Source organism: Vombatus ursinus, unplaced genomic scaffold (genome assembly GCF_900497805.2).
Source record: "Vombatus ursinus unplaced genomic scaffold, bare-nosed wombat genome assembly UNPS02012602.1, whole genome shotgun sequence".
In the NCBI taxonomy this organism is placed as follows: Eukaryota; Metazoa; Chordata; class Mammalia; order Diprotodontia; family Vombatidae; genus Vombatus; species Vombatus ursinus.
This window is the reverse complement of record NW_020952380.1, coordinates 1840367-1865177: the sequence shown is the minus strand read 5'-3', so window position 1 is coordinate 1865177 and position 24811 is coordinate 1840367. Positions and strand designations below refer to the sequence as shown.

The window sequence follows — 24811 nt, the reverse complement described above, 5'->3', positions numbered from 1 at the left end:
ATGAACAATAAATATTACCCTAAAGTGTTTTATGTTTATGTTTGTATAGTTCCTGTGTCTGTTTTAGCAGGTATACTCTCAGGTATTTTATAATGTCTAGTTATTTTAATTTATCTAAGCGAAGAGCCAATATGTCATTCATACTTTGCGTAAAGAGAATCTTGTTTTAACCAATACCCTCATGATACTCCATTTTATAAAATGAAGCTATTTTTGTGTCCCAGTCAATAGTACATGCTAACTGAGAGACTAGTGAACTTGCAATCAGATGAACCCAGTTCAAAACCCGGCTACCTCTTATTACCTTTCTTAAACTAAACTGCTAAGTATTTGAATTCTACTGCAGAGAGTGAAACTCCAATGGGCTAGCCATGTTGTCAAATGCCAAGCATACACTTGCCTAAAAGACTATTTTACAGAGAATTCACACAAGGCAAGCACTCACATGATGGTCAGAAAAAACGATACGAGAACACTCTCAAGGTGTCTCTTAAGAACTTTGGAATTGATTACGTGACATGCGAGACACTGCCACAGGACTGCCCAACATGTCATGCCCTCATCAGAGAAGGTGCTGTGCTCTGTGAGCAAAGCAGAGTTGAAGTAGCTCAAAAGAAACAAGAGATGTGCAAATGTAGAGAATCCTCCCCAAATGTTCACATGAATTATTTGTGCCCAACCTGTGTTAGAGCATTCCAAGCTTGTATTGGTCTGATCAGCCACAGTAGGACGCACTGTACTTTGACTCCAACATAGTGATGTCATTTGGTCCTCTTTGAGAATGAAGGACAGCAACCACCCTAATCTCTTATTAACTAACTGTGTTGTGTTTGAACCTGAGGTCCTCTTCTGTAAAGGGAGAATAATATAGTTTACATTGTCTACCTCATATATAGGCTGTCCCAGAAGTGTTGGCATCCTATTGTATTTGGTTGTTTACATGTGAGGTTACATGGTCACTGTAACTATATACATTTGAGTTACTAATACAGTTATCCCTTCCACATGGCAGTGGGTTTAGGGATGTGGTACACCCGTGATCTTTAAAATCCGGGTAAAATTTTTTGGCCCTCTCTTTGTACCAATGAAGAAGTCTGAATTTTTTTCATTTTCTTTTATGGAGTGTTTACAATACCTTATTGTAAAATTTGGGTTCAGTATTTTTCTGTGTCATCTGCTGGCTTTTGCATACTGTCTGCAGCTTCTGTAAAACTCCCAAAAAATTCCCATTTAATTTCTTATGCCTACCCATGATATACTGAAACCACAGTAGGAAAAGTGAAGATATAGAATGGATAACTATTATTAAACATTGATTTGCGGACCAGTTAACAAGTATTAAAATGCAAATTAACTGAGCGAATTACTTAGCCCCTCTTGGCCTCAGTTTCCTCATCTCTAAAATGAGGATAATAATTGCAGCTACCGCACAAGGTTGTTGTAAAGATCAAATGAAATAATATGGAAAGCTAAAACGGGATATAAATGTTAGGCGTTTTCCTGGCTAAAAATTCCCTTATTCCACCGGTCAATTTTCATGTGTCATTATCTTGAGGCCTGTCATCGGCATACATGTGAAACATTTGGACAGTAAGACAGAATGTGTATATGTGGGTATACACACACACACATATGTATATATTTATACTATAACTAATTAAAAAGTTATACTGTATGTAATGTATACAGCCTATTTACTCTGATTATGCTAGCTTAAGATCTATCCTGTTATGATGTCTCATTGTGACCTTGGATTCTAAATAGCTACGCCCAAAGCATATGTGTCCTGTTTGGTCCTCCCAATGTAGGAAACTTTTGTGAATGTGACTGATGATAGATTATATGTCTGTTGTCTAAGAAGCAGCCTGGCTTTCAGAACTCCCCATCAGATTACCCAACAAGGTGATAATATTTTTTAGTCACCTTTTCAGGCATAACACATAATAATCTCCTTTGTGTACCTTCCTCTACTCTTTCCACCTCTAACATGGAATATCATTTTAACCCCCCCTTGCCTAGAAGAGATTCTGCCTCTTCCTCTTACCTCATCTCTTTCTGTTAAAGTCTTACCCTTCCTTCAAAATATCACTCAGGTATTACCTGTATGAGGCCTTGCTTCTTCTTCCCTCCACAAATGAAGTAATTTCTTCACTAAACTTTTCATAACACTTTGCCTAGACCCCTCCCTTGTACTTACCTCACTCTTTCTTGGACTTACCTCACTCTTCTTTATATCATAGTTACTTGGTCAGTTGTCTTTGCCTTATTTGGCAGCAGGATCTCTGCTATTTCTATGATATATGTGCTGTTTCTATCCCTAAAATCTGGTATAGTGCCTTTCTCAGAGTAGGTACTTAGTAAATGTTTGTTGAGTGAATTTGAAAGCTATAGATGTAAAAGCAACCTAGTGTCTGACTGGGCCTCTGTGGTATCTGCCTTCAGGAATCACAGGCTAGCCCAGGAAGCTCTCACACATACGTGATAGGGACATTCAGTCATCAGATTTGAGGTTATCCTGAGAAAGACAGTGAGCACCCAGTAGCACCTGCCTCACAAGGTTGTCGTAGCACAAGCATGGCTCACACGCATCGTAGTCACTCATGTTTCCCCAACTTAAAGAGTGATGTAGCCAGTATTTAGACCACAATACCTGGCTTATACTATTGCCAGCTTTCTGTTATATAACAAAGGAGCTACAGTGTATGTATGTGTAAGTGTATATATGTGTGTGTGTGTGCGCGCACGCATGTGTATAAGTGAAACTTAAACCTGAATGAATGTATTTAATCTCAAGAGAGCAATTTCTCTACTTTTTTTTATTATTGAGGCCTTAGCTGCCTTCTCCAAAGGAAACCTTCAAAATATACAAATAAAACATCCACCATAGTGAAGGTCATTGCAACAGATAGTTTTGAAGATATAGTCTTCCTCTGCAACAGAATTAAAAGTTTTGGGATTTTGCTTTTTTTCTTTTTAAATAAATTATTATATAGCCTTATCATAAGAAGGGAAAGCATTGCCCAGAGAAACCAAAATGGCTCTTTTGGGGGAGACTGAATAAACTGCATCACAATTTATAATTTTTCATAGCCAGACATTTAAAAGGTCATTAAAGACACTTGTAATTTTTGGTGTTCAGTAATTTTTCAGTCATGTTTGACCTTTGTGACCCCATTTGGGGTTTTCTTGGCAAAGATACTGGAGTGGTTTGCCATTTTCTTGTCCAGCTCATTTTACAGATGAGGAAACCAAGGCAAATAGGGTTAAGTAACTTGCCCAGGATCACACAGCTAGTTAAGTGTCTAAGGCCAGATTTGAACTGGAGAAAGAAGTCTTCCTGATTCCAGGCCCAATGCTCTATCCACTGCACCACCTAACTGCCTTGAGTATAGTAATGTGATAGTTTGATTTCTGACATACCATTAGTGGAAAAATTAGTTGTTAGGAATCATCATAGTTTACTAACAGTTTGTTTCATCTGTCTCTCCCCTGCCATAAAGTAGTTCTTATTTCATTCAATATTTAAAAAATTTGAGGTACAACTATTTAAATACTCTCCAATGGTCTTAAATTCATTTTTGCACTTTTAAAAATGTTATTATTGAATTTTACAACAATGAATTATTTCTCTAAGAAACCATAGTACAAATAACCTAAATGCTGAAAAGATTAAACTTTAAACTTTCTCATTCAGTCAGGATCATCTGTGTTTCATCAGCTCCACATCTCATGGTATTTACACCTACACATCTCTTTATTTGCTTTGCCTTACAAAATGAAAAGCACTGGGAATTGTTCAGGGAAATATGCCAACAGAATCTTAAGGGCTCTTGAATTTTACATATTTTCCCAGTTACTTTAACAAAAAGGAATTTGGTTTGAGAGCTAGACCCACATTGTAGCCACAGTATATGAGAGAGACACAGAGAGAGAGAGAGAGAGAGAGAGTGTGTGTGTGTGTGTGTGTGTCTCCCTCTTTTTCTTTCTCTCTCAAGGCCAGATAGATACATATGTAAGTACGTACCTATGTACTTTAGGCTAGCAAAAGGGAGTGTACCTGTGATTTACTGATATTGGGAACACCTAGAGAAAGAAACTGTAGGTCAACTCCTCTGTAACTCACAATTTTAAAGTTGTCTGAGAAGGTACATGTTTTGTGTAGGTTCACTTAGCCAGGGGCCTGTCTTGGCTCTGAAGTGACTTCTTGATCCACCAACCCATCTGTCTTCCCCTTCTTTTCTCTCATCATACGTGTATGTTTGTGTGTGTCTGTGTGTATAAGAGAGAGAGAGAGAAAGGAAGATACATATATTTATATTTGTTAAATACTTAATATATTCATCTATTTTTTAAGTATAAACATAAATATGTTTTAAAAATTTTAATTGAGGCGGAGAGGAGATAGTTTCTTTGTGGGTAAATGCTCCCCCCCTTTCCTCAGCTAAGGCATGAGAGAGAAAGAATCTAGCCCACAGCCCTCCTACCCGCCCAATCTCCCCCTAGTCTGTCCCTGTCCTGCGTCCCAGTGTGTGGACCAGCCACACAGCAGGCAGGGTGTGTATAATGTGAATAGATGCCAAATGAGAACAGGGGCTGTATCTGGGGCTATCTGCTTTTTTTTTTTTTAGCTCTCTATGGTGTATCTCCATTTAGCACAGTACCTGGCACATAATAGGAGCTTAATAAATGCTTAGTGACTGTTGATCTGTCTGGGCAGCCACTCCAGTGGGCCCTGCTCCTGCCCTTGGAATGGGGGAGGGGAAGGCCTGGCACTCTGTCTATGAAGTCCTCTGGGACTGCTGGGAATAAAGAGATGTTTCTGGCCTTCACCCAGGCATCTCAGCCAGCCCTGGAGGGAGGGTCTCTACCCTGTGACCACAAAGCCTGGTTTGCTCACCATGGACTCCACTCAGTACCAGGACCCTCTGTAGGCCCTCTTCTGTCTGTAATGTTTTAAAATCCACATCCTAAACCATTGTGTTCCCCCAAAACACACACTCCACAAACCTGACTCTGCATTCCTGCCACTTACCCACTCCATACCACAAGCAGATGTGTATACTTACATTGTGCATAGTGGATGTGTGTGTATTTATACCATACATAATGTCTATTGCATGTAATGACATATTAACTCATGATGATTTGGGCTTTTTAAAAATCAATTTAAATTCTTAGGCTTCTTGGAATTACATGTGTGGCAATGACAGAAAAACTTCACTTAGGTTTATTTCTAATAGCCAGAATTTGTATGGAGCTTTAAGGTTTACAAAACACTTTACAAATATTATCTCACTTTTTTTTTTTCTCATGACAACACTGCAAGATAGATGTTATTCCTGTTTTACCCATGGGGAAACTGAGGTAAATGAGTTAAGGTCAAGGTCACACAGCGAGTAAATGTGTGAAGCAAAGCGGAATTTGAACTCAGGCCTTCCTAATTCCAGGCCTGGTGCTCCATCCACTTTGCCTCCTAGCTGCTTATGTTTTTGTTTTGTTTAACACCAGTCAGTGGGTTTTTTTTCCCAGTTAGATAATTAAACCTTCATTCTTTTTTCCCCCTTAAATTGCTGCCAATAATTGATTTGACCAAACTTTTCATTTTTTAGTCATTTGTTTTGGTGTTTGTACTGAACCTGCCCAGAGAGCTTTCTTTGCAGCTTTGGGGCTTTATTTCTGTCAGATCACTTGGCTTTCAGTTGTCTGCAGAGTACAACAGCTGTGTTTAGATAATAGACCTACTCCCAGAGATCCTTGAACTTTTTATACTTAAATTGAACTTCTGAGTGTTATAAAAGAAATGCAAATGTAAAGGGCACTGAATCCTAGGGGCTTGTATGGAGACAGTACAGGTTGAAGACCAGTTCTTGTAAGAGTGCCTGTTGATGAATAATAGACAATTCATCCTAAAAGAAAGTTTCCTTTTTTTTTGAGTGTCTGTGATTTGATGAGGAATTGCCTGGGAAGGATCATCTCTGGTTTGTGTCAAGTTGAGTATAATATAAAATAATTGAAAATTTGTAATTAATTTAGGCAGCTAGTTTGAACTTTTATTAGGCCTTTTAAAAAGTATATAGCAAGAATTCTCTGAATGAGTTATCAAATAAATGGGACTCTCTTTACTTTCTTTGAAGGGTTAGCAAAACATTTCCCTAATTTTTTATTGTAGGTGTTTCTTCGAAAATAAACTAATTTATACCAATAGGTTAGTAAAAAAGACTGATCGTAGCAATTTTTTAGGATGTATTTATATAGACAGTGACCATGCACCATTTGAACAAAGTACTAGAAAGAGGTTATTGGGGATCTGCTTTAATGAATTGTTAAAAATCCTTTGTAATTAGCATCCTACTTGTTTTTAAATACTTTAAAGTATTTTATAAGTTCAGTATCCCCTTTCACCTGCTGTCTTACACATTAATTTGAGCAGAACCCTGTTTTCTTTCTTTCAAAAGTTAAATTGAGTCTAGGAATTATGCTAATTCCAAATTAGAGTATGATCACTGTGGTTTTAATGTTGTTCAAAATAAGACATTGTTACATCTTAGGAACTGACCAGGAAATGAAAGCTGATACCCTAAATTAGCATTTATTGATTGATTGATAGGCAAGGCAATAGGGTTAAGTGACTTGCCCAGGGTCACAAAGCTAGTAAGTGTCTGAGGCTAGATTTGAACTCAGGTTCTCCTGACTCCAGGGCCAGTGCTCCATCCACTGTACCACCTAGCTGTCCCTTAGATAGCTTTTAAATAAACACTTTCTTGCCATTTAGTAGCTGTGTGAACCTGGGCAAGTACTTTAAATTCTCTAAACCTCAATTTCCTCATCTATAAAATGAAGGAGTTGAATTAAGGGTCTTCCAGCTCTAAATCTTTGATCCCAAGATACTTTAAAGTTAGACTTTCTTCTGTGCTTTAGGGACTTATAATTTTATCAATATGGGCATTTTCTCCATCCTTACAAAAACAACTTTGTAACTTAATAAATGAACTTTGAAAAGTACAGTGGCTGAAAAAATATTATCACCATGTGGCCAATCTGATGGGGAGTTCTGAAAAGCAGACTGCTTCTTGGATGACAGACACAGTCTATCACCAGTCACATTCTCAAAGGCTTTCTAGACTGATAGGACCAACCAGGATATATAGCTTTTTAAAATCCAAGGTCACAATGAGGCATCACAACAGCATAGACCTTGAGCTAGCATAATCAAGAGTTCCTTAGTTAATTAACCTGGTTTGTACTATATAATAATACTTATCATTATTTTATGTAATATTATATGTTTTATAATCTAGTTTATAACTAAACTAAGGATGAAAGGATTAAATATAAACTCCCAATTTGTAAAAAAAAATAAAACCAGATTTTGATACTAAATATTCATGTAAAGAATGAACAGATGTATATTCTTTATTATATTTCCTTTTAACATCATTCATTATTTCACTTAATACAAGGCATTTTTGTTTTTGCTACTTTCATACTTTTGCTGAATTGTAATAACAATGGCAAAAAAAATGGCCCCCAAAAACCTGGGGAGTAATATGTTTCTAATTAAGAATTGTCTTTTTTAGTCCAAGTTTTGAGGAGGTCACTAACAAGGCGTGTCTCTTTTTGGCTCCCTTAGGCAAGTATACTAAGATTTCCTTGGGAATGAAAAATGTAATGCTTAATGCCACATAGCTGAAATAAAGCACATATTCCATTTGCAGAAAATAAAAGACCTCACAAATAGGAATTCTGAAGAATTTTAAACTCCACCATTTTTTCCTTTATGTGTTTTTTGCAAGAAGGCTGTGAATGAATAGGAATTCAAAACTCCTTGTGTCACTCCTAGAAGGGTGGGCAGCGAGGAAGACGGAAGAACTGTGATTTGATTATCCTTTTGTTGCAGGTGTTGGCATGATTCCAGAATTTGCCACATAAACAGATGTGGATGTGGATATTATGTCAACATCCTTAGTTTTGAAATTCTTCAGAATTCTCAGGAGCACTCAAATAGTTTCATTGGCCAAGTGACTGTTGCCAGTGGATTTTCCGGGGTGAAAGCCTGTTTGCTATGGTGGTCTGTGAGTCTTTAGCTCATCAGTATAATGGGGCTTACCCAGAGATGGCACAGTAGGCAGCCAGTTTCCCAAAATCTTTTCCTCTGCCTTCCCATTACAGATACAGTTTGGAATTCAGTTTAAAATTCTTAGGCTTCATGTTATCTTTCCAATAGATGTTTAAATGGTATTGTCTTGAAAACAATCTGGCAATTCCTTCTTCTTCACCCATCACCTTTCTTTCTAGCAGGTGTCTAGCAAGAGTTAGCTGTAAGAAGTGATTCTTCCATTCCTTGTTATCTACTCATTAGCAAAAAACAGGGCTTTGTGTACTTCAGTACACAAAAAAAGACTTGCCAGTCTTTTTTGCGATTACCTTGTTTTCCCTATATCTTCATTTATTTGTAAGCAACCATTTTATTAAGTGCCTGCCAAGTCCACAGAATACTGTCCTATACTGAGTTGTTCATTCATTCATTCATTCATTCATTGGTTCAGCTAAGATAATTAGGGCACAATCCCAGCCTCAGTGGTTCTTAGAGACCTTAAGGGGGAGTGCATAGACACAAATAGGCAATAACTATTTAGAGAAATGATTATTTCTCTCTTATATTTATAACCAATTACTATTGAGATCCAAGATTTTTACCCTTCCTTTTTTCTCATTCTCTACCATGTCAAATCAACCCCCCCAAAAATAGGGATGTGACACTTACTAGCTGTGTGACCCTAGGCAAGTCATTTAACCCCAATTGCCTTTAAAAAAAAAAAAGAATAGGGATGATAATGAGATTGAATTTAACATTCTCCTAAATTTTGTCAGACCCCACCCAACCAAGGAAGCCTATTGTGTGCTACTCAGGCTTGGATGGGTAGTGGTTCCTTTGTCTAGATTGAGGGCTGTGGGTGGTCTGGGAGTAAGAGTCACATACATAATCAAAGTCAAGTCCCTCAGTCCCTCATTAGAATAGGCTTACCTTTTATTATAACATTCATTTTCATTAATTGTTGACCAGTCAGAGTTTGTTGTAGTCTGTCGAGAATACCCATTCTTCCAAGGGCATATAAGTATCAAAAGGCCACCGTGAACTGTCGTTGGGTTACAAAATATGGCCAAATGACCATCCTTTTATTAATTATTAATTATTCACTAGCCATAATTATAAAATGATTACTCAGAAATTATGTCTTTCGAACTTTTCATTTGTCACGGTATATAATAATGTGAGTAATTTTTCAGAATCGTTTCAGCCATGTTTTCTGTCAATAGTAATAAGAAACAGTTACTAACATTTATATAGTGCTTTAACATTTTACAAATACTTTGCATAACAGTATCTCATTTAATCTGTCAGTATCTCAAGAACCCAGGAATCGTCTGAGTCCTCATCCCCTTTCTGTTTCTCAGGTCCTGAGGTCCATATGTAATAGAATTTACTAATAGAATATACCAGTCAAAGTGCTCTAGTATGACATGTCTTTTAGCATTTATTATCCTTTGCTTCTGCATCCTGTCATTCATCCACTTAACAAATATTTTTTAAGTTACGTGTAAAGCACCAAGGCATACACTGTGTCACCAATAAATGTTTGTTGAATTAATGAGTTACTGTCAACAGTGAGTGAGGAAGTGCTTAAGCTCTTTTGAGGGAATTTTAAATTCTCTGTCTTGAGGAAATAAGAGAAATTGATGATTTCCTTAGTATCACTGCCTATTACTTATCCTCTTGATGTGAGGACACTCACTTATATCCTGGTTTTAGCTAAGGAGAGGTGAGTGGTGTGGGCAAGTTTTAATGATCCAGCAGCTTTCAGTTGATTGTTTGCTGTTGTTGGGTAAATGGTAAAGACCTCACAAATGTAAATACATAAGTATGTTAACATGTTTGTCTTTGGCAAGTTCAATGAATAGTGAATTCTGGGAAGAGAAAAAGTATTTCATGCATTAAACTGAGAATGCTCTTTTAACTCCTATTTATAAACTTCATCTTAGGAACAGTTACTTGTTGCTAGATTGCATTAAAAAACTGTAAAAGTGATGAGTAAAGAGGACGTTCTTAGACTGATCCTCAGAAGACCAAATTTCAGCGGTCATCACAGAGTCCAGGAAATGAGTACCTGCAATGATGTGTCCTTTGCAAGCATTGGATCCCACCTGGTTATGGTCACTTGGAGTTAATTCAGTATTTGTGTTTGTTTTTTTATAAGGATCACCCCTACGCCCTTGGGAGAAGGCAAAAGCACAGTTACCATTGGGCTTGTTCAAGCCCTGACGGCACACCTGCACGTTAATTCCTTTGCTTGTCTGAGGCAGCCTTCACAAGGACCTACTTTTGGTGTTAAAGGTATTTTATCCTATAAATACATGCAACATCTCATTTTCTCTTCCCTTGAGAAATGGATGACTTTTTCTTGTTGATAATAATGAAAAGTGACAAATTTCATACTATGCTGTATTTAATTCCAGGCAATATGCAGTTCAAATGTAATTGTGAAATTCATAAGAGAATATCATATTGCAGGGGTATTTGTCTTGTGGATGTTTTGTTCATGTGGTTCTTTTGCCTATTACAATTAATGTATTTGAGTACTGCATTTATATGGGCTCTAAATACTTCTTGTCCTGCCTTGTTTTAATGTAGATTTCTGAATATCCTTGATCACTTCCTCTCTTGCCTTTTTAGAGGCATCTAGGTAACACAGTGTCTGAAATGCTGAGCCTGGAGTCAGGAAAAACCAAGTTCAAATCAGACCTCGGAAACTATCTGTGTGACCCTGGGCAAGTCACTTAATGTCTATTTGCTTCAGTTTCCTCAACTGTAAAATGGGGATAATAATAGCACTTACCTCACAAGTGAGATAATATTTGTAAAGTGCTTAGCACAGTACCTGGCACATAGTAGGAACTTAATAAATGTTTATTCACTTCCTCCTTTCTCTTCCCCCATATTGGTTAAATTTGTAACTTACTTACTTTAACATTATGTACACTTCCATTCATTAGTGTGGCAAATATTGTTTGATAATAATCATATGCCAGGTGTTATAGGATTTGCTGAATATTTTATTGTTATGTTACCCAGGTGGAGCTGCAGGTGGTGGATATGCTCAGGTCATCCCCATGGAAGAGGTAAGAGCATAAAGGAAGACCACATTGTGTATTGGTACCTTAACATTTCCCCCTTCCTCATAGCCCCAGAGGCCCCTAGGTGGTGCAGTGGATATAGAGTGCCAGGCCTGGAATCCAGAAGACTCCTCTCTTCCTGAGTTCAAATCTGGCCTTAGACACTTACTAAGCTGTGTGACCTTGGGCAAGTCACTTAATCCTTTTTGCCTCAGTTTCATCCTCTGTAAAATGGCCAACCACTCTAGTATCTTTGCCAAGAAAGCCGCAAATGAGATCATGAAGAGTCAGACCAGACTGAAACAACTGAACAACAGTAGTAGCTCTCCTTGTACTCTTCTCTTTTGTCAAAATTATGAGTGCATATTTTCTTGCCCTTTAAGAATTAAATTACTTTCTCATCCAAAAATAATTTTGAGTCCCCCAAAATAAAAGTATAAAGCTATTAGTCATTAAAAATGCTCTAAATTATTATTGATAAGAGAAATGCAAATTAAAACAGTTTTGAGTTATTGCCTAACACCTATCAGATTGGTAACATGACCAAAAAGGAAAATGACAAATGCTGGAGGGGACATAGGAAAATAGCTACATTAATGCACTGTTGATAGAATTGTGAACTGGTCCAACCATTCTGGAGAACAACTTGGAACTATCCCAAATGGCTATAAAACAGTGCATACATACCCTGTGATCCAGCACTATCACTACTAGGTCTATATCACAAAGAGATCAAAGGAAGAGGGCCTATATGTACAAAAATATTTATAGCAGCTCTTTTTGTGGTGACAAAGAATTGAAAGTTGAGGGATGTCCATCAGTTGGGGAATGGCTGAACAAGTTGTGGTATGTTTCTTGCCTTCTCAGTGGGTATGAAGGAAGGAAAAGAATTAGGAAATCAAAAAATTGAAAAATGAATATTAAAATAAAGTATAATTTTTTTAAAAGATAAAAATGGCCTTGATAATTAACAGTGAATTAGAAAACCAGTGAACTGAAAGTGACTTAGGCAATGGTATTGCTTACTTCAAACTCAGTAAAACTCCCATAGAACCTTTTTTAAAAAATAAAGGTATGGTAACTTAGAATAAATAAGAAAAAGAAAATTTCTAAGTTTGAAATCAGTGTTTTAGTTTGTCAGCATTCCCTTATTTGGAATATTCGAATTTAACCGAAGGATAAGTACACTTAAAAATTCATTTTTTTTTCCTTTTTCGTGGGGGGAAATGCATTTATTTCTTTTTATAAATTTATGTTTATAATCTTATGTAAATACATAAATTCTATATGTTATAAATATTTCATATTATATAAATATTAATTATATATGATAATCCATTGATACATAAAATATAATATATGCATTTATTTTTAAAATTTTGTAGCTTCAATTCATTTTTGCTTCTTCTGCTTTAAGAATTTATAATTACAGAAATGCTTTGAACACAGATTTGATGGTCTGGAACAGCAGAAGAAATTTTTTTTCATTTCTTTTATAGTTCAATCTTCACTTGACTGGTGACATTCATGCCATTACTGCTGCTAATAATTTGCTGGCTGCTGCTATTGATGCCCGGATTTTACATGAAAGTACTCAGACAGATAAGGTAAGGAAGACCTTTGGTTTTCATCTTCACTTACCATCTGGTTCTCTAATCCTTTCTTGAAAGAATAAAGATTTGTTTGTTTAGGTATTTGTGAATCTTTTTAGAGGCAAGTGCTTTTTGAGGGTTTTGTGAGCTTTTTCTCTCTTACCTAAGAGAAACTGAGGAGATCCCCATCAACTGGGGAACATATGAACAAGTTGTGTTGTATGATTGTGTTGGAATACTATTGTACTATAAGAAATGATGAGCGGAATGGTTTTAGAAAAACCTGGAAAGACTTACATGAACTGATGCAGAACCAGGAGAACATTATACACAGTAACAGAAATATTGTGATAGATAGAAACAGTGATTAATTGTGAAAGACTTAGCTGTTCTAATCAGTACAGTAATTTAGGGCAGCTAAGTAATACAGTGGATAAAACACTAGATCTGGAATCAAAAAGACCTGAATTCAAATCAAGCCTTAGATACTTATTGTGTGACCCTGGGCAAGTCACTGCAATTCTATCTGCTTCAGTTTCTACAACTATAAAATTGGTTTAAGAATACTTACCTTCCAGAGTTGCTATGTGAGGATCAAATGATATATTTGCAAAGTGATTTGCAAACCTATGTAAATTTATATAAAAGCACTATGTAGATGCTATCTTCTTATACTTCCTTTACCTCCACATCATCATCATCATCATCATTTTTTCCTAAAGAGCCAGTATGGCATAATAAATAGACAGCTGACTTTGTACTAAGGAAGACCTGGCAGGTCAAGTAGTACCCATTAGATATGTGAGGGCAAGTCATTTAACTTCTGAGTATCCAGACAACTCTCTGGATTCTAAGTTGCGAGTAAGTTGTAGTTCTATATCATTGCAGAGGAATTCCACCTTTGGAGTTCCCTATACCAATAAAATCACAGGCCCAGACTGAAAACAAAAACAAAACAAACTTTTTCCCCTCCCCTAATACTGGCCAACCCTCTTAGTTCCTGAATTTAGCAGTGATGCTACATTGGGAGTACAATTGAGCAGCACAGTGTTCTATATAGGTCCTTATGTGAGCAAATCGTACTGCTCGCATTGTGTATAAGAAATCACACATTCTCAGGGGGCATGGGAAGAGAAGGGGGAGGGAATAAGCATTTATTAAGCACCTACTAAGTGCCAGGCACTGTGCTAAGCACTTTATAAATAATATCTCAGGGCTCATATAATCCAAGATGAAGATTTCAGTATGTGTAAATGTATCGCTATTAATTATTTGTAAAGGTGGAGTCCAGATAGGAAGATAGTTTTCCTCAACATTTCTGCGTGGATTTTGGCGTCTTCAGTGTCCATCACTTAAGACTTGGTGTGGTGTTTGTGAGAAATAGAGAGCACATGTCCGGACAAATGTTAATTTGAAAATTTTTAGGATCTCTGTTAAAAAGTTGTGTTTATGGGATAGCTAGGTGGTGCAGTGGATAGAGCTGTGGCCTTGGAGTCAGGAAGACCTGAGTTCAAATCCGGCTTCAGACACTTGACACTTACTAGCTGTGTGACCCTGGGCAAGTCGCTTAACCCTGATTGCCTCACCAAAAAGCAAAAAAAAAAAAAAGTTGTGTTTACACAAACTGATTGTAATATTCAAATTTAACAGAATTTTCTTGAAAATTGAATTAAAGTTTATCTTGTTTGTGTTAAGCCAAAGGATTTCAGTGGATTCTGATCTGAACAACTTAAATCTCAAGTAGCAAAGTATATCATACTGCATAGTTTATAAATGTCCCTTAAACTTGATTTTGTTGTTCTTTCGGTTGGTTCTCAGGCGCTGTTTAATCGATTGGTGCCATTAGTGAATGGTGTGAGAGCATTTTCAGGCATTCAGCTCAATCGCTTGAAAGTAAGTGTCCAGTTTGTGTTTCTAAGGAGGGAAATGTAGAGAACATACTGCAGAAAAATAAAATGAAAACCTTTTAAAGCACATTAGCAACTGTTTTATCTTCAGTTTGGTCTCAGTATTCAGAAACTTAGTTGGAGATAAGATGAATTTAATATCTACTGTGAAGTTCTTAAAAAGTGAGTCAATAGACAGGCGAATCAAATTTTTAGTATACTTGACCTCTTCTCTAAAGATAAGAATTTTTGTGGTTTTCGTTAGTAGCATTAGTGCTACCATCTTGGTTTGGAGTCCTCAGTTTTCTGTGTAAAAATAATGAAAAGTCATTGCTATGCATATAATCAGGCAGCTAGGTGATGCAGTGGATAGAATGTGGGCCTGAGGTCAGGAGGACCTAAGTTCAAATCCAGCCTCGGATACTTACTAGCTGTGTGTCCATGGACAAGTCATTTAATCCTCTTTGTGTCAGTTTCCTCATCTGTAAAATGAGCTGGCGAAGGAAATCACAAACCACTCCAGTACCTTTGCTGAGAAAATCCCAAATGGGATCACAAAGGGTCGGACACAACTGATTAACAAAAGAATGACAAAAATACAAATAATCGTTCCACCAGTCAATAATGGTTTATTAATTGCCTCTTACCTACAAGAGTAGTGTGTAAAGCAGAGTTGTCCTAGAATCAGGAATCCCTGGGTTCTGGTACATATATTGGCTGTGCCTGACCCTGGACTAGTCACTTAACTCTCATTGCCCCAGGGACCATTCTGTAGAGTCTAGACTACAAATTGAAGAGCATCTCTGACTGATCTCAAAGAGCATTCATACTGTTTGGGAAGTGGCAACATGTACGAATGCAAGGGTGGCAAGGTTACAAAGTACATAGAGTGCTGGGCCTAGAATCAGGAAGCCTAGAGTTCTGATCTGGCCTCAGACACCTGTGTGACTGTGTGACCCTGGGTAAGTCACTTTATCCTGTTTGCTTCAGTTTCCTAATCTGTAAATTAAGCTGGAGAAGGAAATGGCAAACCACTCTAGTATATTTGTTCATAAAACCCCAAAAGGGATAGTCTGACCTCGGATAATTACTAGCGGTATGACCTCGGGCAAGTCATTTAAACCTGTTTACCTTGGTTTCCTTATCTGTAAAATGAGCTGGAGAAGGAGGTAGCAAACCACTCTAGTATCTTTACCAACAAAATCCCGAAAGGGGACACAAAGTGTTGGATACAACTGAACAACAGCCAAATGTGGGGAGGAGGGATGGGACCACCATCTGAGAGATGTGGAAAGAATTTCATGCAGAAGATAGCACTTAAGTTTAGCTTTGAAAGGTTAGCAGTAATTCCCTTCTAATGCTTTTTAATTGTTTCCAGAGTCCTGTAGTCTGGGTACACATTAATTATCACCTTGATTTGCCCTCGTTCTCTAGCAGAGAAAAAGTCGAACTATGATTGTCATATTTTGCAGCCTTTAGGTGACAAAGGATGGTGTTAAAGCTTTACTGCCCTAATTACAAACTAAAACTGTGTAATTAAAAAAAAAATCTACCTCTATAGTTACATAGTGTGCTGCTAGTGTAAATAGGATCAACATGTAAATATATCCTAATTCTGTCTTTTATATGCTGTACCAAAGTCCGACCCTGAATACAGACTCACTAGGCGAGTGGGAGTTGGGAGGACAGGAGCCTATTGTATGTGATAGATGAGGAAGAATTCATTCCTGACCCAGTCAGTGTAGGCCAAGCAGCCTCACATCAGGTGGATGTGAATTTTTAAGAGGCTCAGGATTTCACAGATTTAGAGATAGAAAAGGATTAAGAGATCACCAAGGACCAGTTGCCTAGGACCACACAACTAGTAAGCATCTCAGGAAGTATTCAAATCCAGGACTCCCTAACAGCAGGCCTAGCCCTCTGTCCACAATACTATACTACCGTCTCTTACCCACATTAGAAATATGATTAAAGCTACGGGAAGTGTCTTACGCTACAGGACTCTAAATAGTTCAACTAATTGGGGAATAGTGGTTGGTATAATATTCCTCTTCACTTCGTATTACATATAATTTATGTTTTCTTTTGCCTAACATTAACTTTCAGGCTTTTATACCTCCCTATTCTTTTTCTCATTATAGAAACATGTCTCAGAAGTAATGTTTCACTGGGGGAATATGCAGGTCTAAAAAAATGTTATAGGTGTTTTTTTGCTAAATAAGAAGGAAACTGCTTGGAAAACAGTATAGACGCAGGTTTTACTTGAAATAATGGTTATAAATGGCAATGTGGGGGTTGAATGTAGAGTCTGATGAAATAGTGTCAGTTGTGCTGCCAGAATTTTTTTCTCTCTCCTGAACATGGTGGTCATGTAAAGTAACACTTAGAGATTTGCAGGGGCAAAATCTAAAACTAAGAGGAAAAGTTATCTATCTCATATACATTTGGCAAGTTTCGTTGCATTGTGTTACTTTTCTTTTCTGTAGAAATTAGGAATAAATAAGACTGATCCAAGCACACTGACAGAAGAGGAAATGACCAGATTTGCCCGGCTTGACATTGACCCATCTACCATCACGTGGCAGAGAGGTAAGCACATTTATGATGTTTTCAAGGTCTACAAAACACTTCTGTCACCATCATTCTCTGTAGTATGTAGGGAAAGTATTATTATTCCCATTTTGTAGCCGAAGAAACCAAGGCTAAGTGACTTCAATCAGTCTATCAATGAGCATTTATTAAATGCCTCTTCTTGTGACAGGGAGTCTCCTATGCCCACCCAAATTTATGCAAAGCCTGGATTAATGAATTATGGGTTTTTTTAAACTTCTACAATTACAATAAGTAACCTAATTAAATATGGTTTGGGGAACTCCAATATACTGCAAAGATAAAGAATCATAATCATGTATCAGTTGCTAAGCACCTCTAAGCAGTAGTTTCCAAACAAAATTTAACTCCTAGCACAATGCTTTACTTTATAGTAACTAGCCATTAATGAATGTATATTCAGTGTTCTAATTAATTAAATTAAATATATAGAGAGAAGTGTGAAGAGGTCTAAATTAAGATAACATAAATTCTGTAACACAGAATAAGGTAATATAAATTCTCTGACACAGAATAGTCTTAAGGGGATCACCAGGCTGGGGTACCTGGAAGTACTGGAACCCACTGTAAATTACAGGCAGGGAAGAAGGTTTTCCCTCTATCAATAGACCATCCACCTCTATCCTCCTCAGTAATGAAACCTTCATGCCAGACTTCTCTAAAGCCTAGGAGAGGGTTTCCTCTTGTAACTTAATCTTTTACAGCTTGGCTTAGTGTCTGCCAGTGCTTGTGCTTATACTGTTGGAGCTTTTAAGGGCTCAGCCACCTCCATGCTCCAGGAAGGCACTGGAGCAACAATTGCAGAGCCTAATTGGAGAGAGTGCAGAGGTTATCCAAGCCAAGTAGCTAAGGAGTCCTCCTGTGCTTTCCTCAACAAGCAGTCATCTAACCTTTGCTTGAAGACCTCCAGTACCAAGAACATGTACCATGATTTTTGTTTTTGTTTTTTTAGAAAGGTGTGGCTCTCTTGAGTGGAAAAGTCACCTACATTGTCAGACTATGGTCTTCACTTTGCTTAACTCTTTGTCCAGTGGACATGGAGAGTTATATAGGGATTATATAAAAACAAAAAGCATAAGTAAAAAAAGTTAAGATCTCAAGTGAGGAGAAATTCACACATGAGGTTCATTCCAGTTTGAATAGCTTCAGTTTTTAGGAAATTTTTCCTATCAAACCCAAATTTTCCTCCTTGGAACCAAGGTCTGCACCCTTGGGCCAAGCAGAGACGCTGAATTGGTTTGCTGTTTCCTTCTCCAGCTCATTTTATAGATGAGGAAACTGAGGCAAACAGAGTTAGGTGACTTGTCCAAGGTCCCACAGTTAGTAAGACTCGGCGCTCTATCCATTACACCACCTAGCTGCCCAACCTCCAGGTATCCTCCAGTTCTAAATCTCTGATCCAGTGATCCTTTGACTCTGACCTCTTTGATGAAATCTTTTTCCTATCACTTCACTTTGCACTGTTTGCAACTATTTTTCTGTTGCTATAATACCAGTTGCTTTATTTTTGTTTCCTTGTTTGCATGTTTTTCAGTGTAGATAAACCTCTCCTCTGTTGCTAGATCAAAAGGTAAAACTTTCTTTATGTCCTGCCAAGCGCTTAGCCCAGGAGAAGCTTTATACACATCTGTTGAGTGGATTTTATTGTTCTAAGAGGTTTTTTTGTTTGTTTGTTTGTTTTTCTCACAATTTTATTGATGCTGAGGGGAAAAAAATGTATGAAAGAACCAGAGAGAAATAATCATAGGTCACATTTACATAACAGTTTCAATAAATGAGAAAGTGACTCAAGAGTTTTTTTGTTTTTTTTTTTTCTCAAGCTCGGTATAACACAGATAATGGAAAGAAAATTCCAAGTAAATGGTAAGTATTTATGTAAACTCATCTGCCTAGTCAGCTAAAAGGTTTCATATCTGAACAACCCAGGGAATTTTTTTTTTTAAGAGAATTTCTAGTTGTCTAAAGTCATTCTTAAATTCTGAAGGGCAGACTACCAGTACACAGTTTGTCTCAAAAATTCAGTAGTTAAGCTATTTTATAGTAGCTAATTTATGAATTAGGTTTAGGATTCATTTTTTTAAAGACCTCCACTGCGATTTACCTGTGGGGAAAAAAAGAAAAACAAAAAGCAGGTAAAAGTCAAATACAAAGTTTGGTGTCCTCCTGTCTTCTGCAATTAGAGTGATCTCATTTTAGAGCAGGATTCAGAAATATAGCAGTGAGCTCAATTCTTGGATCCTAGTGTAAAAAAACTCTCCGTGGGACAACTTATGACAGATGCCAATTCTCAAATTAATTTTTTTCTGAGAAGGTAGAATGAGACAAAGTATTCTGTGGCCTTGGATTAATATGAAAGGACATGACAACTTTTAAAAGTAATTCCAATAAATACAAGAATCATGTTACTGCTGGGGCACTGAAGTATGGAAAGTTGTAGTGCTAATGAAAACACTTATGGTCAGAAGAATTTGAAATTGTATACCCTGCCATCTTGGTCTTATGTAATGTTAATTGATGTGGGAGGTGAAACCTATGACACTGGACCATTGCCTTTTTTTTTCTCTAGAGCCAATATAAGCTTTGCCCTTATGATTAAGATTAGGTTTTTTAAAATCTGATTAGATAGCTGGAATAGAAAAGGGATGAAGTTGAATTGGAAATTGTACTTCAAGATACACTGGTATTGAGTAAGTTAGAGCCTTGGAGGGATCTCTCTATACTTCTTGTGGATCTGTGTCTTCTATTAGAGAAACAAATTTGAATCTGCCCAAGCAGACATATCTTCTACAGCAGTGTTCTGTAATGAGTGAGTGCTCAGTAAATTTTTGCTGGTTTAATATGCGATCATTTTTTTCTTCCCTACTTATTAATTCTATCTTTGTTTTGTTTTGTTTTAAACTGGGACAGTTAACTCTCTTGTCTCATGTAGTTTTCATTTATTATTTCTCAAAATATGACTCTGAAAAACCAGGTTTTGATAAAGCCCTTTGGGATTCAAATGGAGCTACTTGTATATACTTTAAACCCAAATCACTCTGGCTCTCACTGATTGGCCAATAATAGGCCCCAGCCCAAACCTCACTTGCTCATTGTTTGGGTTTTGATGGCTAAGAGTGAGTGTAAATAGCAACTGGTTCTGTTCTGGCCAGAAACTCTGAGGGTCTTCCCCTTCCAGATTGATTCTTTTGTGAAGTCAAACTAGGCCATCTTTTACCTCAATTCTTACCTAGACTTTCACTACTGAATGGGTGTTGCCTCAGACAAACTGAGACCTGAGAAAGATCTTAGCTTAAAAAGGCCAAGGTCTCCCACTGCATGCTGGGCCTTAGCTAGTCGTCCTGACCTATGCCTTGCCACTGGTCTACAAAGACTCAAGAGGAGAGAGTGAGGCTGATGACTTTGCACAGCTCTGCCTCACTTAAATCCAATTCATTTACAAGTCAAGACATCACCCTCCTGATGTCATTGGTCCTCTGGAAAGGAAGGACAACAACAGCAGCCTCTGAGTGAGCAAGTCTCACTCAATCCTGCTTGAGAACATGAATACCAGCAATGATCAGTTGCAGTGTCAATAACTAAATTTAAAAGCTAGAGCTAACAGCTGACATATATATTCTATGTAACTATGTACTATGTTCTGTGTAACTTCAGCTGTGAGAGACTAGTGAGCAGGAATTGTGTTAGGTATAGTTGTGGTCTATGTTAGGGCTCAAAAGAATATTATGCAATAAAAATGACCAGACAAACCTTCACCATAAGATTAAATTCCATGAGTTGACCAAGATTGGAAGCCTTTTAGCTTAGATGAGTTTACAGAAACACTTATCATTTACTTGGAATTTTCTTTCCATTATCTGTCTTCATACTGGGCTTGAGAGAAATCTCTTGAGTCACTTTCTCATTTATTGAAACTGCTATGTAAATGTGACCTATGATTATTTCTCTCTGGCTCTTTTCACATATTTTTTCCTCAGCATCAATAAAACTGTAAATTGTAAGAAATCCTCCAGTACAGATGGCATCCTGAAGATGCAGATGGGCTTTTGATGCCACCGTCTCCCAAAGATTTTTCCAGCTGCTTTCTTGCCTGAGGTTTTTGTGTGTATATATGTTTTGTTGTTGTTGTTGTTTTAACTTTGTTAAATGAAAAACAGCTGAACTTTGGTTGCTGGCCTTTTTTTTTTTTGAAATTTTATAAAAATAAAACTTCACTCTTATGCCAAGGTTATGTGTAGTACAGATCTGAGAAAGAACTCTCCTTTTTTCTTTTTTATAACCAAGTTCTAATCTTTTCAAATGGCATATTTTAATGCAACATGCAAATTGCCACAAGCGTCAGGCAAAAATGGCAGCAGCCTATAAGAATTTCAGTAAGTTTTACCTGCCTTTCTGTTAATTTTTTTTTCCATGAGATTTGATGTCTACCAGTTTGGCTGGCTTAAAATCATATACATTGCTTAGTTATTGCTTGGTTAAAGGGCAAGGAGGGATGGACAAGTTAAAATAGGAAGGAAAATTTTCAGTTTCTAGGTGTTTTCTGCTTCCTTTACAAAGCTACCTTAATACCATTGTTACCTTAAATCTCTCACTGTAATTTCTCTATTTCTGTTAATGGCACAATCATCCTTCCAATGTCCCAAGCTGCTAATCTGAGCACTTCCTTTACCTCATCCCACACATCCTGTCAACTGCTAAATTCTGTCAGTTCTGCCTCCCTTGTCTTTCTCACATCTGTCCCTTCCTCTAAATTCCCTTGGCAACTAACCCAGGGCAGGCCCTCATGCCTTCTTAGCTAGACTATTGTCTTAACCTCCTAACCATCCTTCTTGTCTACATTCTGTCCCCTCTGCCATCCATCTTTTATATAGCTTCATTCCCGAAGTGGATTATTCCCTCCTCACCACCCCATTCTATACAGCTTTTAGCATCACCTTTTAAGAAAAAAAAAATAAAAGGCAGCCAGAATGGTAAAGAGCCTCAAATCCAAACCACAAAGATTAGTTGAACAAGCAGGATATATTTACCCTGGAGAAAAGGAGGAGGGTAAGGGGGGAGGTAGAGGACTAACAGCATTAGTATTTGAAAGGCTGTCTTATGGAAGAAGGGTAAAACTTATTATGTTTAACCCCAGATGGCAAAACTAGGAGCCATGGGTAGAAATTGCAAATGGGCCAATTTGGGCTTGATTTAAGGAAAAACTTCTTAATAGCTGGAGCTGTCCAGTAGTAAAGTCATCCTTCACTGGATTGGGTGACCACTTGAGTATGTTATAGTGAGGTTCCTTTTATAGTATAGATTGAATTAACTGGCCTCTGGGGTGGCTTCTAAATCAGAAATTCTGAGTTCCCCCTCACGTGGCCTTAGGCCTAGAACTGTCCTTTATATTTCGTGTTATGGGATTTAGAGCTGGCAGTCATCTCAGAGATCAGTCTAATTCCCCCATTTTGTGAGGAATCAGAGAATCAAGGAAGTTGTGACTTGTCCAAGGTCACACAGCTTGTAAGCAATGAAATCTCTTGATTCCAAATAAAGTTCTCTTTCCATTATGCTAGCATGCCTTCTGGTTTTATTTCCAGGTCCCTTTTTCCATAGTTATGAAATTATCTTTTCTACCTATTGAATTATAAACTCCTCCAGAGGGAAATCTGTGCTGTATATGTCTTTTTGTGTCCAGCCCCCTGCCCCAAGCTCCAAACACAGTGCTTTGCTTTATAGTAACTGGTCCTTAATAAATGTTTATTGAATGTTCTAATTAATAAAGTTAAAGATATATATACAGAGAGAAGTGTGAACAGGGCTAAATTACGGTAAAGTAAATTCTTTGGTTTAAGACATTTTGGCTTGTTTGCTGAGAATCATTGTTTTTGCTGTCATTTAATACAGTATAAAATATATAGCATGGCATTACTCAGTATTCATTAATGGATAAAGAAATTTAAGAAAACGAGAATTTGTCTGTTAGCCTACTTTAATCTTTTCTCTTTCAGTTTTGGACACAAATGATCGATTTCTACGAAAAATAACCATTGGGCAGGCTAAGACAGAGAAAGGATTCTTTCGTCAGGTGGGTAAATTTACAGCTAAGGAGAAAGTTCTTCCCTGGTTTGAAGTGGTTAAGCTGAGTCAGTACTTTGCCTTTTTCTTCACCCACAATGACTGGTTAATTACCACTCCTGCTATTCTATTCAGCTGGGTTTAGGGAAGGTCCCTATGACATGCAGTCTGGAAGTGTATCCAGTTGTCTTTCTTGGAAAGGACAGGTCCATCTTTCCTTGTAATGTTAATTCTTAATGGTTTTGTTAGCAAATAGCTCATGTAAAGCTGTGTGTGTATAGATTACTAAAAAAAAAAAATGGAAAATGGAAAAATTAATGTGCCACCTTTGTGGCTTAATAGCACTTAAGGAATTTTTTGATTTAAAAACAATGTTGCAGCTAAATACAGTGGAGTTCTAATTTTTTTTAACTTTTATTAGCATATTCAAGAGCCATTTATAATTCTTTATATTGTTTGAAAAATGTAACTAGCTGTAGAAGTCTTTTGATGGAAATGAAAGTCTGTTAATAAGTCACCGACTAAAAGTGAAATTGGGAAATGATGACTGTTTTTAACTTTGGTTTAATAAATCACTCATTTAGATTTGACCTTTGGCTCTTTGGTACTGATTTTTGAATTGTTATTATTTTAGAAGGAATCTTCACTTGATAATCATAATTTTTAAGGTAAATGGTCCCATGCACCCCCTGCCCAACATTCAAAGTTATAATCGTTTCTTATGTAGGCATATTTAAGTGTGAATGACTTTCAGAGAAAGTTCAACAGTTTGACCAAAATAATAAATCCACACTGAAATCCTGACAGGAATTAACTAGAAAGGTGCTCCATTTTTCCCTGCTTCAAGCAGAGAATGGATGGCATTGCTGTTTTTGCTATGATTTTTCTTGGGTATAATTCTCAAAGTTTCAGCTTATGGTTGGTTTGGCTCACACCTTGATTGGATATTGGGGAAAAGATGAATAGGGTTAGCATATAATCAGTAGAATACTTCTAGAAGATATGGAACTATTCATTTTCACATTTATTTCCCCAGTACCTAACATAGAGCTTTTCTCATCGTTGATACTTAATAAATACCCATTGAATTGAATGCTTTTGACCAAAAGAACGTTTTTAGTGTTCAAACCATCAAAGGAGACCTCAGAAGTCTGCCCAATGTCCTTGAAGTTCTTTTGTCCTTCCATTTCTTTCTGGCATGCTTTATGAGCACAGTCATAAGAGGAGAGAACATCATGTGAGTTGTTAGAAATAAATTTGTTCATCTCGTCTTAAGCGCTGAAAAGTTTAGAGATTTTGTGCAATCTGCAAAATTAATTGATTCTGTGGTAAACTTTTCAGCTAATGAAATCTAGCTAATCCAAAAGGTTTTTGCATTACTTCCTAATCAAGACCATAGTCTTGGAAACAGATGTGAAAATCCAATGAGCTAGAAAAAAAAAACCAATCTCCACAAAATTTCTAGGATCAGAAGGAATGAATTCACAAATGTTCTTC

General features: G+C 37.1%; 1 protein-coding gene across 1 annotated transcript in view; it reads left to right on the top strand.

Annotated features, from left to right (window-relative positions):
• MTHFD1L (methylenetetrahydrofolate dehydrogenase (NADP+ dependent) 1 like) overlaps positions 1–24811 on the top strand; it is a 214189-nt gene that overhangs the window by 59137 nt on the left and 130241 nt on the right. The window contains exons 12-17 of the mRNA XM_027857977.1: positions 10257–10393; positions 11132–11178; positions 12672–12779; positions 14583–14657; positions 17137–17239; positions 23248–23324. Coding sequence (XP_027713778.1) covers positions 10257–10393; positions 11132–11178; positions 12672–12779; positions 14583–14657; positions 17137–17239; positions 23248–23324 — 547 coding nt within the window. The remainder of the gene's footprint in view (positions 1–10256; positions 10394–11131; positions 11179–12671; positions 12780–14582; positions 14658–17136; positions 17240–23247; positions 23325–24811) is intronic.